General features: G+C 36.6%; 1 protein-coding gene across 1 annotated transcript; it reads left to right on the top strand.

The window, feature by feature from the left end:
- Positions 1-2985: 2985 nt before the first annotated feature.
- LOC111914504 (uncharacterized) lies at positions 2986-10295 on the top strand. Its single transcript, XM_023910239.3, has 4 exons — positions 2986-3217; positions 4341-4909; positions 8784-9695; positions 9799-10295. The coding sequence occupies exons 1-4, from the start codon at positions 3041-3043 to the stop codon at positions 10088-10090; spliced, it is 1950 nt and encodes a 649-aa protein (XP_023766007.1). The 5' UTR covers positions 2986-3040; the 3' UTR covers positions 10091-10295.
- Positions 10296-16066: the final 5771 nt, after the last annotated feature.

Genomic DNA, 16066 nt, shown 5'->3' with positions numbered 1-16066 from the left:
GCCCTTTCCTCTTTCTTGCATTGATCCAAAGGATCGAGAGTGATTTTACCTTGTAAGCCAGCGCTGGCGGCGCTGATTGCGATTTGGAGATTGGGATTGGAGAGTATGCCTTTAAATTCCTATACTTCCAGATCACCCAGATAAATATTAGCATTATAGCTTCATGAATCCTTGCTAGCCTTTGATGCCCCCCAATTTTTTTCTTTACATTGCAACAGGTCACGGATTGATGTAAGAGGATATTCCAGAAGCCGCCACCATTTGCAGATATGCTGCCAAACTTCAATCGAAACCGAACACTCCACAAAAATGTGATTTTCAGATTCCTGGGCTCCATGACAGATCTTGCATAAATTTGAAGAGCAGATTCTGAATTTTGAGAGGTTTACCATAGTGGGGAGTTTACCGTGATAGATACGCCAAGCAAGAATATTCAATTTTTCTGGGATCAACGGATTCCAGGACCATCTACCATCACTTGAAGGAAGAGTAAGCTTGTCGATATGACTTCTTAGAGAAGCGACATAATATGCCCCAGAAGGATCAAGCGACCATGACCATTTAAGAACCCTGTTAGCATTCGAAGACAGATGCTAGTGATTTGAAAAAAGACACACTCTCCTTCTCTAGAAGTTTTGGAATATTTGCGACCGTACCCCAACAACCATTTTTTCTCTTAGCGATAGATGGTCTTGCGACCCCCCCCCCCCCCCCCCCCATCTTCTACGTTTATAGATTTAATCACCTCAGCCCAAGTAGTCTCAGGAAAGTTTCTAAATCTCCACCACCATTTGCCCATTAAAGCTAAGTTCTGAGCCTTTAAACTACCGATCCCAAGCCCCCCTCTTTCTTTATCAGCCAAATTTTTTTCCCATGCTATCCATGACATCTTCCTGGAGTTTGCATCACCCCCCCCCCCCCCAAAAAAAAAAAAAAGAACCTCATCCTTATCTTCTCAAGATTTTTGATAACTTTAGTAGGGGCTTTATACCGAGAGAAATAAAAGGAGCCAAGACTCCTCAACACAGCTTTACAGAGTGTTAGATGGCCACCAAAAGATAATGTAGAGGCTTTCTATTTTGATAATCTCGCCAAGAATTTCTCGAGATGATAGGATTCCAATACGACACTCTAGCCATAGAAGTTCCAACCGGTAATCCAAGATATATGAAAGGAAGGGTTCCAATGGAACAATTGCTATATCGGGCCAACAAATCCAAATCGCAGTTTGGGACACTAAAGCCAAATAACTTACTTTGGACAAATTTTCCTTGAGACCAGAGGATAATTCGAAACATCTAAGGATTTTGATCAAGTTTTTTGCGTTTTCTATAGACCAAGAACCCAAAAAGATAACGCCATCTGCGTATTGAAGGTGCGAAATGGTTCGGCCTTGGCGAGGTAATTGGATACCTTCAAAGGCTCCAATTTGTTTTGCCATATCCAAGGCTACATTTAGAACTTCAGCTGCAATGATAAATAAGAACGGTGAAAGTGAGTCACCTTGCCTGATACCACGCTCCATACCAAATTTAGAGGTAGCGAACCCATTTATGAGAATTGAGATCCTTGCAGAAGATAGACAACCATGAATCCATGATCACCACTTGTCCCCAAACTCCATCTGTTGTAGTATTGAATCAAGATATTCCCAACTGAGGCAATCAAAAGCCTTCTCAAAGTCAACTTTAAAAGCAAAAGCCCTCTTCTTATTCTTTTTTAACCAAGCGATTACTTCATTTAGGATAAGAGGACCATCAAGGATATATCTATTTTTGATAAATGTCGTCTGAACTCGGCTAACCACCAAGTGAATCACCTTCTTTAGCCTTTCCGCCAGGATCTTAGAAATTGTTTTGTACAAGCACCCGATTAAACTAATGGGCCGGAAATTACACATCAAGATGGGATCCTGGATTTTTGGGACGAGGGTGATGAAAGATGCATTACAGCCCTTGTCAATGAATCCATTAGCTTCAAAATGTTTCACCACAAAATAGAACTCGTTTCCGATCACATCCCAATGCTTTTTAAGCAAAAGAAACGAGAAACCGTCCGAACCAGGAGTCCTATCCGAGCCACATGCCCAAATTGCTGCTTTAATTTCCTCGAGTGTGAAGGGATCCTCAAGACAGACAACCATATTATGGGACAATTTTTTGAACAAAAACTGCTAAACTTAGGCCTTAAACAGATCGACTCAACAAATCGCTCCGAGAAATGTTTAATTGCAATTTGCTTGATCATATCCGAATCATTAATCCAAAAACCATTTTCCTTAAGTCCGTTAATTCTCTGTGACCTATGATGCTTATTTATCACCCCATGAAAAAACTACTATTCTCATATCCTTCAAGAGCCCAACAGATTCGGGATTTCTGCTTTAGGTCTTCTATGCGTCTATACTCAATCTCCATGATCTTTTGATACACATGAAGGCGGTTCTTTATTAAATTCTTATTAACGGGGGCAGATTCAGCAAGAAGATCAATAGAGTTGATTGTATTTGTAAGTTCCACCAATTCCTTTCTATTAGCTTCGATGATTTCATTCCTCCATTTTTTTATATGCTCCTTTAAATTCTTTAATTTACCAGCAACAAGAAAAAGTGGGGATATATTTATAATCGGTCCCGTATTGTTACCGAGGGACCAACCATTCTTTATTACCATCTTCAGTACGAATATAATTCTCCACAAGATACATGTTGTGTTGACAAAATCCTTCCTTATATGACCGATAAACGATTGAAAAGATTGAAAATTTTATAATATTTAATTTTTAATAATAATTTATTTCATTTTTAAATAAATAAAAAGTAATAATTGGGGGGGGGGGGGGGGGGAGGGGAGGAAGGTGACATGGGATGGAAGAATATCATAACTTTGGGGGTGAAATGATGGAATCAAAAACCTTGGTGGGGCTTATGATTTTTCACATAACATGGAGGATTAGATGGAAAATTTATGTATAAGAAAGAGACCAGAGAGGGTTTTTACTTGGAGGGTCTCGGATTCACAAATTCAGAGCTGAAACAACGATGTCCGCCAGAGCGTTGAGGAAAGTGCTTAATGAACAAGAATCAGCAAAGAATCAAGACATCATATTGTCCGATGATGATGAGTCGGAATCACCCTCCAATTCACCCCGCCCTTCTTCAATTAATCCTTTCGATCTCCTCAACGAAGAGGAGGAGCAGGAGAAGGAACAGGAACAGGTGCGTTTGATTACACGATGATTTTTGTTGTTTTATATCGTAATAGCTGAACTTTCATTGTTCTTTAGCTTAGTGCTAATTGGTGTAGTTAATCTTGGTTCTGTTTTTTAAAAATATTCCCGATGAGTAGGGTTCTTATGTGTGTTATTGGACCTTCCTGATTTTCAATTATCTTTTTGAGCTAAGTTTCTGATTGCTCGTGATAATCTATTAGTTTCTTGATTTCATATAAAAACCCACACTTTTGATTTTGTATGCTATTCAAGTACGTTTTATGCAACAAGTGATGCGATTTCTTTCTTTTAAATTGAGCATCAGAATGCCACTAGTTCCATCTCTCCCAAGTAAGAGCTACACCCTGACTTTGAGGACATCAAAAGGGCTATTTTTTCAAGTTAAAGTTTTTGGGTTCTTGACTTTTGGAGAAATACTTGTAAAATACATGAAACTTTGTAACAAGTATTACAAACTCAACAATGTTATTGGTAAATTACTGATAAATCCATATCAACTTTGTGTTCCTCAAGTACTAGGTTTGATGCTAAAACTTTAAGTTTTGTTGAAATAGAGAAAGTATTGATTTTACTTTGCATAGTATTTTTATTTCTCTTGAAAAGTTCATAATCCGCATAAATATTGGATTTCAACTAGACTTTAACATGCAAAGTTTAGCTCTTTTTCTTATATAATATATGGGTCTATCATTTTTTATTTTCGCTATTACTGTTTTGGACTCTTAACAATCCATAAAGTTAAGATATTTATTTGTTTTCTTTCCTTACTTTTTGATTGATAGTGTTTTTGTTAATGATTAAGTATCACTAGATGACTTGATCTAGGACTTTTGTGCATATAGTTTAATGTGATAGATGATTTTATGGGCCTTCAAGTATCAATCTTTTACTTATAGATATTTTGATATTGTCAATAGCCAAATCATATTACTTTCGGATGCATTTTTGTATGATAATACTACTACATAAACTTGTACTTTATATTACAAGAGGTTACTAAAAAAATTCTATGGTTTATATAACTTGATGTTTCTCAACATGTGTATTTTTACTTGCAAACTTCTACAGTTCATATAATTTCATAATCAGTCTCAAACACTCAATTTCAGGAGAATGATGCTAGTGATGTTGATACCTCCTCTACAGTAAAAAATGAACACAATTTACTCCCCAGTAAGAAAAATACTGCTACCAATGCCATATCATCAAGTCAAAAATCAAAGAAAAAGAAAAAGAAGAAGAAGAACAAGGCAACTACAGGCACTGTGGATTCCTTAGATGCCATATTAGAAGATTTATCTTTCGGAGTCAATTCATCTGGTGGTCAAAGTCAAAGTCAAACCCGGTCTTCAAGAAAGAAATCTGAAAATGTGAATGATGAGGGGGATAGACATAGATCAGGGAAAGGATGCACAACAAACATACTGCAAGTGGATCCAAGATTTCTTAGTGCAGAAAATGAGCTGAGGAGAATATTTGGATCAAAAGTTGTGAGTTCATTTGAAAGAAGTAATCAAAATCAAGCAGGAAGTTCTAGACAACAGAGTCGAACAGGGAGACGTGGGGCCCACACCCATAGAAAGACAATTATTGTTTCTCCCTCAGAGCATTGGCCTAGGTGGGATGGATCTCTATCCATGGAGCTTCTTGAAAACAAAGATGGATGCACCTATTTCAGGTGAGTTTTATTCATGATATCTTTCCTTTTAAAAATAGAAGCTCAAATTTGTTGCCCATTTATTTCCCCATACTGCTAGTGGACTTATGATTATTGATAGGTTGTCTGAGTGTGAGCATGGTAGCATATCGTTTAGTTGACTTTTTTATATTTTAAACAAACACCTTTTTCATTAGTTTGGATAGTGGTCAAGCATATATTCACATAAATTGGATAGTGTAGGATGCCCATAATTACCAAAGGAAAGGAAAGGAAAGTGAGAAAGACAAAAACAACTATACTTACTTCCCGTTAGGTCATGGGGTACCTGGGATGTTAGATGTTAGACAATCTTACCTCCACCCTGGGTATGGGTATGGGTATGGGTAAAGAGGCTACTTCCATCTTCGACGTGTAGAATTATGCACCATGCATTTGTTTAAAAAGAGGGATATGCGATTTAAAATGTTGATACTAGGGATATAATATTAATAGTAATTGATAAAATAAGTAAGTATATAAATACTTAAATACAGATAAAAATAATGTAAGTAGCTAAAATATATACTACTCTATTACCCTACTTTTATGGATCCACTCCCTCCTAGTCATGTATTTAGAAAGTGCTAACTTTTAATGTCTAACCTCAAACTATCTTCTCATTTCCTCATTTGTTGACCTCTCATCCTCGTCCCATTTGGACGTAACACTCTCCACCCTTCTTATCGTAGTCATTTGATGCCTCTTCCTCTGGACATGTCCACACCTTCACAATATTCCTTCCTTTAGTTTTTCGGTCATGGACACTACTCCCAATGTGTTTTCGATAACCACATGCGATATCTTGTCTAACATTGTCTTATCGTATATCCATTGGAGCATTCTCACTTTGCAACTTACATATTCCTCTCATGCGTCTTCTTTTTTGGCCAATATTCAAAGCCATACGACATAGCAGCCCCTCTGGCTCAACTTTTACACTATAGAATTTCCCTCTTAGGACCTTGTAGCACAATACTCTTGTGGCCGAGTCTTTATGTTGTGGTTAACGTTGTTCTTTACTTACTTTTCCTTGTGATCTTAGACCTCCGAGTACTTGAAACTTGTTTTATGGTGTGGTACTTGCTTTTAGGGCAGACTTCTACTCCCTTGTCTTATGCTTCGACTCTTGAATTGCACCAAAGATATTTCATCGGCAAAAAATGTACATAATGGCACTACTCCTTAAATTCCATAAAAAATGTCATCAAAAATCAAAGAGAAAATGTAGAGGCTAAATGAAGGACCCTGATAGAGCCCTATGTCCATCGGGAAAGTCGGGAAGGTATCATGTTATTAGCTCATTAGCTAGAGTATACATAATCATTATAGGCCTGGCATATTTGTCTTCCTTACATATCTTCATTAGACCCCTCTACTTGTGAGGCTCCACCATCTTCCTTTCTCGTGGTATACTATCATGTCTTTTCTAGGTCAATAAACACCATATGAAGGTTTGTATTTCTTTCTCTATACATTTTTAAGGTGTTTGGGAAGGTAAATTGTCATGGTCTGTGACCTCCCTGACTTGAAACTGAATTGATTATCTATTATCACTGATTCACGTTGTAAACAGGCAGGCTTTCCGTCGTGTCATGGTATGACTAAGTAACTTTATACCTTCGATAGTTGTTGTAACTTTAGGGAGCTTCTTTGTTCTTATAAATTGCTATTATAGTACTATGGGGCTAGTTTGGTTTGCAAATTGTTCTTATAAATTGGTATTACAGTGCTATGGACCAAAAAATGCATGCCATATCAAAAGATCATGTGATATGATTGCTTCTAAAACAATTGTTGGCTCTCTATGATCGCCTCACATGTATTGACCATGCCATGCGTTTGGGTACAATGCCCAAGACCAGTGCATGCAATCAATACTACCTAGCATTCCTGGGAACCCATGCTTACTTTCATGCACCGTGTACAATTGGTGGACATCATTGATGGTTGGTTTGCACAAATATCGTTGCCTGTAAACCAAAGTAATAGCTTTCTCGAACTTGTATGCAGTATCCCGTGTGGTACACTTGAACATCCTCAAATACTTGTCCCATTTGTCTGCTCCCATGCTGTAAACTAACTGACGAATTGTGGCTGTTTATTTTTGAATTGGAGAAAAACCTTTTTTGCATCTTGAATCCCACTTCAATTGGAAATATGGAAAAAGACCATCCAAATCGCCAACAATACGTAAAAATAACTCTTTCCTCATCCGGAATCGCTGTCAAAACTTTGCAGCGTACAAGGCGTCATCTGCTAAATAGTCTTCTATAAGACGATTGACGATTGTGGTTGGCTTTGCAATTTCTCCGGAACGGAGGGTTTCTTATTGTTAGGTCGTAAACGTGAACTTTGACCTTGTCGGTTTCGGAAATACGCAACTATTTTTGCCATGACGGAACCGACAAATAATGCCTCGTCTTGAGCCATTGAATAGGAGGATGAAGATGACGACATTGTGTTTGAGTGGGTTTTTGAGAGTATGTAGAAATAAGCTTGAAATTTATGTTCGGTTTGTTTGGTATTTATAGAGTGGTAAATGTATTAAATTTTTTTTTTTTTGAAAAATTAATGTTTCTAGCAGTCTAGCCGTTGAAACTAAAAAAAAGGAAAATAAATGTTTTTGCATACTACGTTTGAAAAAGAAAAAGAAATTTTTGTTTTTCGATCAATGGAATGAAGAGAGAGGAGGCAGGGAAGCCTCCCCTCACTCGCAAACCACACAGCCGAAACCGCAGTCACGGTGTTGTGCTTCCAGCCGCGGTGACATGGGTTTATTTGTTATTGTTGGAATTTGTCAAGCAAATTGCAATTCAAAGGTTTTGGAAATCGAAGGAATTCAATTTAAATCGGGAGTTTGGTTGGCAGAAATGGAATGGTTCAATTCCCTTTTCTTTTCATTGTTTATGTTTGGTTTGTAACTTTTGTCACAGGATTTGGAATGGCAACAAATAACAAAATTACTCTTAACTACTATTTTTCATTAAAAATGTTTTAAATAGGTATCTAGATATTTAAGTTAACTTTTTAATAATTAGATTACACATAATAATAATCTTCTTCTATCCTAATAAATGAAGATCATTTTGCCAAATGTCATCTTCTCATTAAATTTGCCACATGTAATTTTGTAAATTTTTTGATTAAATTTAAATCCACATGTCATTTTGTGGTTTTTTTGAATTAAATCAATTAATATGCCACGTAATACTAAATTTATATATGTAAAGTATTAAGTATATTTAATGTGATAATAAATGCAAAGAATCTTAAAAAATATCTTTCTTAATAAATGAAGGTTTTTTTTGTCACATGTCAATATCTCATGAGTTTTGACACTTGTCATTTTGTTGTATTTTTAAAATAAATAATATCCACATGTCAATTTATGGTTTTTTCCAATTTTTTAAATTAAATTAAAAAGCCACGTAATCCTATACTTATATATGTAAAGTATCAAATGTAATAAATATTATAATAAATTGCAATTAATATGTTTCTTCATTTCTTATTTTAAAATTTTATTTTCAAAAATACTTATTATTTACATCTTAATATTTTATTTTCTTTAATCAAACCCGTGTAATACACGGGTTTTACACCTAGTAATAATAATAATAAACAAAGAAACCAACATACAATACTCATAATCATATAAATAATGAGTATCAAGTATCAACATCATCTTCATGCTAACAAATGGCTTTGTGATTGTGATTATCACATCCCTTGTATTCTTATCCTCTTTATTGGTTACATATGGTAGGTGGAAAAACTATTATTATGACTTTTTTGTATAAATTTCTGGTATTAAAAGACAATTTTGACCTTACATTTGTGTGACTATATTTAGGTATGTGCCATCATCAACCTACAGCCTAGCTCAAAGACAATTTGAAGCTGCAAAAGCATCACATGATCTGAACACCATCGCAAGTATTCTTTTACACCACCCTTACCACATAGATTCCCTCACAACCCTAGCAGAATACTTCAAATTCTCAGGTGAACTCCAAATGTCAGCAGATGCCACTTCAAAATCTTTATACGCCTTAGAATGTGCTTGGCATCCATTATTCAATCCTTTACAAGCCACCTGTAAATTACAATATAAACATGAAACAAATCAACAGCTTTTCACCACACTCTTTTCCCACATGAAAAACATGGATAGACGCGGGTGTCATCGCTCAGCTCTTGAAATATGCAAACTATTAGTTTCCCTAGACTCTGATGACCCAATGGGAGCGTTATTCTGTATTGACTATTTTGCCCTTAGAGCCGAAGAGTATAAATGGTTGGAAACGTTTTCTGAAGAGTATAATAGCGATAACTCGATGTGGTTGTATCCGAATTTCTCATATTCACTCGCAATTTGTCGCTTTTATCTTGAACGTGAAGAAAAAGAAAAAGAAAAAGAACAAGATAAAGATAAGTCGAGTTCGAGTGATCTTATGAAACAGGCTTTAATGCTTCATCCATTGGTTTTAAAAAAGTTGGTGGGTAAAGTTCCTTTGAAAGAACAAGTGTGGACGAAGATAACTAATCATGCTTTTTTTGGAATGGATCAAAGTGGAAGTGAATCATTGGATCATTTGATTAATATTTATGTTGAAAGGAGTTATATTATATGGAGACTCCCTGAGCTTCATAATTTTCTTAAGGATACAGCTTTATCAGTAATTGAAAAGATGGAAATTAGTCGAAGTGAAGCTAAAGATTGGGAGTGTGTGAGAAAAGAAGCGTTTGCATCCGATAAAAACGAGTGAGTATGCGTTTTTCTTGAAATTATTCTCAATTTTTATAGTTTAAATGCAAGAAATTGCAATTAAGATTATTTATGATTGTTTTATTTTACATTGTTACAGGTATTCACACTTGATGGTATCTGATTTCTCTGATTCAACGCCAACAATTCCTCCAGAAAATTTGCAAAATTTTATGATAGATCCGAGGTTGGTGGACATGCATAATAATAATAATAATGTTAATGTTGTTGGTGACAACCAAGAAAATATTCCGGGTCTGGGTCCGGGTCCCGCACGGGCCCCTCGTGAAGTTGCAAACAGGAATGCATTGGCGGTTTTGTTTGAGTCCATGTTACCATGGATTGATTATGGAACAAGAGAAGATGATGATGTTCAAGACGATGAGGATTGATTGATTAAACCTTTTTTTTTATTCTTATTTTATTTTGATTGAGAGTCTTAATAATTTATGTTGAGATTATTATCTTTTAAGAAGGAATTTTACACCAAGTTTTGGGTGTATACATACCCGCAAACAATCAGATATTAATGAGTTATCGTTGTATATCGCTTGGAACTGTTATAATCTTAGTTTATTTTTGGGATGATGACAAAAACCTTTTGTGGTCTTGTGGGTTCGGTTGCAAATTACCTTTTTACTTTTTGTGGTCTTGTGGTTCGGTTGCAAATGTAAGAGGTAGTCAATTATCTGATCTTTGTTGTTATGAACTTATGGTGTCTTTTTGGATTCTAAAATCAGTAGTTAGAATCCTTGAATTGGTTGAGATAAGTTGAGTATATATATATATATATATATATATATATATATATATATATATATATATATATATATATATATATATATATATATATATATATATATATATATAAAATAGACAAAATTGCATGATTGGTTCCTTTGGTTTTCCAAAATAGACACAATCATGACAACTATTGAAACATCTACCCGTTTGGTCCCGATGCTTTAAAAAATTTGTATGCCTGATCATTTTGGTCAATGCGTCTATTTGAAACCGTTAGTCGTCCTAGGTGGCCTACTTGACTTGCCATGTCACTCTAGCTGTCAAACTAAGTAACAAGTGTTCAAACTAATTAACAAGTGTTCAAATTTTGCTTAGGAGGTTCCTATGATTTTCTAAAATTCCCCTCTGTGTCCTTATTTACACCATTTTAGGCAATATTTTTTTGAAGTTTTTTTGGGTTACAAGTGTAATTTACTACCTCCGTCTCAAATTAATTGTCCACATTTAACTTTTCAAGTCTTTATTCTTCAACTTTGACCTTAAAGACCGATTTGTTTATGTTTTGTTTGAAAATCAGAGTAACCTTTTAAAGAAAAGTGTTGCGGAATTTGTTCCCAAAAGATAAATGTGATAAAGATTTATCAAAGCATTTACGAAGAAATGTATTTCATTATATTAAAACATCGGGATGTCATGTTCGATACTGTGACATCCCCATTTTCACAGCCAGAAAAGACCGATTTTGTTTATGCTTTATAAAAATCAGAGTATATCTTTTAAGAAAAACATTGTGGAATTTGTTCCCAGAAAAACATGATAATTACATTATCAAGGCATTTCCGAAGAAATGTATTTTTATTTATTTTAAAACTTTTGGGATGTCATCGTCAATACAGAAACATAAACATAAACAGAACTTACATTCATTATCACTAGTGATTTATATCTCCTTAATCTCTCAGTGTAATGTGACTTCATATCAACACCTGTGATATAAATAAACTGAGTGAGTCAGGTTGGGAAACCTGGTGAGTACATAGGGATTTCAATCCCACAATGTTATAACACACACACACATACACACACACACACACACACACATATATATATATATATATATATATATATATATATATATATATATATATATATATATATATATATATATATATATAAACTCACACAATATACGATTTCCCCATATATATAATCAACTCTTACCCCACCCCGTCAATCATCACAACAAGACTATCCATACTCACGGACCTTAAATTTTACCTCTTACTTCGGATCTAATCCATACTCTTGAGTCCATGATTGTACCCATTCCATACTCTTGGATAAGGGACAATTGGTATGTGTCTAAATCCGTACTTCCGGATTAATGACAGATGACTATGTCCTGTCCATACTCCCAGACTAAGGACAACTGACTATGTCTTAATCCATACTCCCGGATTAACGACAGTTGACTGAGTCCAATCCATACTCTCGGACTAAGGACGGATGACTACGCCTAATCCGTACTTCTGGATCAATGACATGTTCAAGGGTTCTATTCCCCGTATATATCTCACTCATACTCATAAGGAGATACTACCAAATGACCCTCATAACAAATTTTAGGTTTACTCATTAACCTAAATCATTATAAATAACCAGGTATGTTCTTTAACACGTAATTCAGACAACATCAAATAATTCGCACATAAACATATATTTAATACATTCAATCAATACTTGTATTAAAATCATGTTCATGAAAAGGGACTATGCACTCACCTGATAAGGTGGTGACTTGGTACTCGGACAGCGCTTCGTTACTCTTTAAACAATTTCATTCGACAAAACCTAGTATCATTACCACTAGTGTTTAGTTTAATATTCACCGAGACTAATTAATTGTCTAACTATTATTATTATTATTATTATTATTATTATTATTATTATTATTATATAAGTGTTAAACAACACTATATAACTCATAATAATAGCCCAAACAATTATTTTAAGGTCCTAATAATGTTACTATAATTATTTAGAAGCTATATTAAAAATTGCGTAGGCATAGCTCACTTACAACCGGTTTTATAGAAAACCGGGCTTTGTTTGGAGCAACGTTTCCGAACCGAAAGACCCTTTTTCTCTGGACTCCGGGAGCCTCGGGGCTTCCTTCGGGTGCTAGGGGGTTTACCTAGGCTTAGGAGAGGGTTTAGGGGCTAGAGAGAGAAAGTAGAGAGAGAAGGAATGAGAGAATTGTGTGTGAAATGGGCTGGCCCTCGCATGCCTTTTATAGGCCTGATCTGCGGAGTACGCTGGGCGTACTCTTCGGAGTACGTTGCGCGTAGTGCTTGGTCGTACAACACGCGTCGCTCTTCGGATGGGTTATCGTGGCGAGCTCCGGAACCACAGAAGGTTAGTCTGCTGGGCGTAGAGACTTCGTACGCGAGGCATTCTCGGACTACGCGGGGCGTAGCCTTTCACACTAGCTTCGCAAATTACTAATTCGATTTCTAAAATTCGTAACTTTTGCATACGATCTCCGTTTTCGATGTTATCCACGCGTAGGCGGGAATGTACTCTCCAACTTTCGTTTAGACTCCGTCGGCTAATTTTGACTTTATTTTAAATTTATATTTTTAACACGCCGGGATAGGATTGGTCCGTTAAAAATTCATAACTCCTTCATCCGACGTCTGTTTTCGTCTGTCTTTTTATTGTTACGCTACTATTAACTAGATCTTTGATTCTCGTTTAGGTTGTGTCGGCTAAAAACTGCTTGATCTAATATTCGAATTTTGGGTTGTACACCGCTAAGCCGAAACTTCGAAAAATCATAACTTACTCATACGAAGTCAGATTTGGGCGTTCTTCTTATGGACGCTCTCGGTTTAACGTATTCTACGAATTTCATTTAGATAACTAAGGCTGAATATCACTCTATTGTAAATTCACTATTTACGCTTCCCAGTGTCGTGTAGGTTCCGTCGCGAAACTTTGACGGGTCATAACTTCTTCGTTATAACTCAGATTTAGGCGTTCTTTATATGTACGGAACCCTTGTAACATGTACTACAACTTGGTTAAGATTATTTATTCTAAACAATATTTTTTTTGAAAAGTCGTTTTCGACCCCTATTATCTCTAAGTTGACTAGCCCGGATCTACGGACGTTACAATTATCTCCCCCTTAGGATGATTATGTCCCGGAATCATCAACGAAACAGGGCTCACATGATGAATCCATATGTTATCTCTTCATCCTAGGTAATAATCGTAACTTCTATGTCGCTTTGAACAAGTATCTAACTCTTGGACTCCTTGACTACAAGTGGTGCTCGATCTTGCACCTGCTCCCTATCTCACGTTAGACTCCAAATTATGACCTTCAAGTCACAATCTCGATCCTCACTAGAGACTCGTTCTTCTTCTTAACAAACTTAAGATAAGTTATCTTATTACTACAATGGATCGATGTGTCATATTCTAATGACCTATCATCGTATGTTGCAACGCTTAGACTTAGGTCTTTTAGAGTCTTCCAGAACAGGCTATACCTTCCTTCATGTTCTAATCACATCTTAAAAGGTAGCATTTCTAGCTACAAGCAACTATCGCGATACCTCTATTGATCGCTTTGATTGTCTTTCACTTCAAGCTTTTAGCTTAAGTCAGATGCTACATCGGACTTGGTTCTCTGAACTATTTAACATACTTATCGTAGTAGGACTCAATTTGATATGACCGCTCAAGTCGGAATAACAATCATCTTCTTAGTCATTACCGAAACGATGGTAACGACATTCTTGAATAAAACGATATCAATTACTAGCTTCTTGGTAACCTTGAGACCTTCCCTGATCCAAGTGCGAGTCATGTGCTTCTGGTAGTATAGGCCTCTACTACCATTCACACCTACTCATACTCGTCCCAAGTATTGTCCCGCAGTTTTCCAAGTCACCATACAAGAAAATCACATAACAACTTAACACATCAAATATCAAAATGAAGGTTTTATATTATTCTGTGAAATGATTACATAGGTGTTCAAGTTCACCCTAGACTATGCCTCTAATAGGCAACATCATACAATATTATGGCTACTGCGTAACTCGATCTTCGGGTATGAAGTCCTCATCCTTGATTCCTCGCGTTGTCATCTGCTTCGTCAAGGATCATCTGAAATGCTCTTGCCTTTGGTTTTGGCGGCATATTCGGCTTTGTAGCTTCTTCTTTCCTTGGGAAGTCTTGCTTGAAGTGTCCCTCTTCACCACACTTAAAGCGGACTTCTCTCTTGGTTGTGCATTTGCTGGCGTAATGACCAATCTTCCCGCATTTAAAGCAGGTCATCTCTTTAGAGCATTTCCCAATGTGCTTCTTTCTGAACTTGTCACACATTGCGCTCCTTCTTCGATCTTCTTTGAACCAGACTTCGAGAATATTCTCTTCTCGTCAGACCTTAAGGATCCTTCAAACTTTCTCTTCTCGCCAACCTCTATCTTGCTGGCGGCTCTTCCCTTGATCATATCTTCAACATGGCAGCCCAGATAGCTGCCTCCAGAGTAGGTGTCTGACGTATTGGCACCGCATACTCCCATGGACGTCCCTTTGCATACTTGTCAATTTTTGTCAGCTCGTCCAAGACAAGGCGCAAAGCAAACTCCATCTTGTTTGTGAAGTTGTTGGTGTATTCATCGATGGTCATGCTTCCTTTCTTCAAGGTTAGGAATTGGTTCTCCATCTCGAGCAGGTTTTGGGCTGAACAGTACTTACGTTTGAATTGCACCAAAAACTCTACCCATGTCAGTTGCAGGGGCTCATTGGGGCTTAAAGTCTTCCCCAGGGTGTTCCACCAACAAACAACACCTCCTTGAAACTGTCGCACTGTAACGTGGTTTGTAATTTGCCTCTGCAACCACACGTCATGAAGGACAACTCCATCTTTGAGATCCAATCCATAACTCCGATCGGATCTTCCTTTCCAGTGAAAGTCGATGGCTTGCAAGTCAGAAAATCCTTTTACTTGCATCCATTCCTCTCGACTCCATCATCCTGGTTGTTTTGTCGAACTATTGGTGGGTTGGCTTGACCAACGATCCCACTGTAGTTCCCTCTTTCTGACTGTCCATCGTTCAATTCGGGCTGTTCAATTGGCATTGTAAGTTCCTCTCGATTTTGTTGAAGCAAGCGTCTGGTTTCCTCCATTTGACGATCCAACATCGTCTGAATCATTGCTTGCACTCCGACCATGGTGATTGGCTCTGGAGCGGCTACCATAACGGGTATTTGCTCAATCACTGGAGGTTGGTTCCTGTTCCCATTTGCATTACCGGCCCGACTGCGGGTTCTTGTCATTTTGATCTTTACACCGAATAGGGTAAATTTAGATCTTTACTTAGGATAGACGTTTAAATCATCCTTATCCTCCCGAAACGTTTACATGTTAATTCTAATATCGTAGTCATACGTTTAGAATCCTAAACACATAAGGTTTCTAGATCCAATCGGCAATAGACCTTAGATTCGAACAAATGTCAACATATCAGGCACAAATCATTTAGCACATAAAAGCATTTTAGGCATCTTCCCTAATTCAGCTAGTGCTTGTGTCTATTTAGATGTAT

Source organism: Lactuca sativa, chromosome 3, assembly GCF_002870075.4.
Source record: "Lactuca sativa cultivar Salinas chromosome 3, Lsat_Salinas_v11, whole genome shotgun sequence".
Classification (NCBI taxonomy): domain Eukaryota; kingdom Viridiplantae; phylum Streptophyta; class Magnoliopsida; order Asterales; family Asteraceae; genus Lactuca; species Lactuca sativa.
Note: the sequence above shows the minus strand (reverse complement) of the source record. Positions and strands in the feature narration are given on the sequence as shown.

Bases quoted from the DNA above. Each gene is read 5' to 3' on its own strand.
- LOC111914504 (XM_023910239.3), top strand. From the start codon at position 3,041: ATGTCCGCCAGAGCGTTGAGGAAAGTGCTTAATGAACAAGAATCAGCA. The intron at 3,218-4,340 runs GTGCGTTTGATT...ACTCAATTTCAG, and splicing joins AGGAGAAGGAACAGGAACAG to GAGAATGATGCTAGTGATGT. The intron at 4,910-8,783 runs GTGAGTTTTATT...GACTATATTTAG, and splicing joins GATGGATGCACCTATTTCAG to GTATGTGCCATCATCAACCT.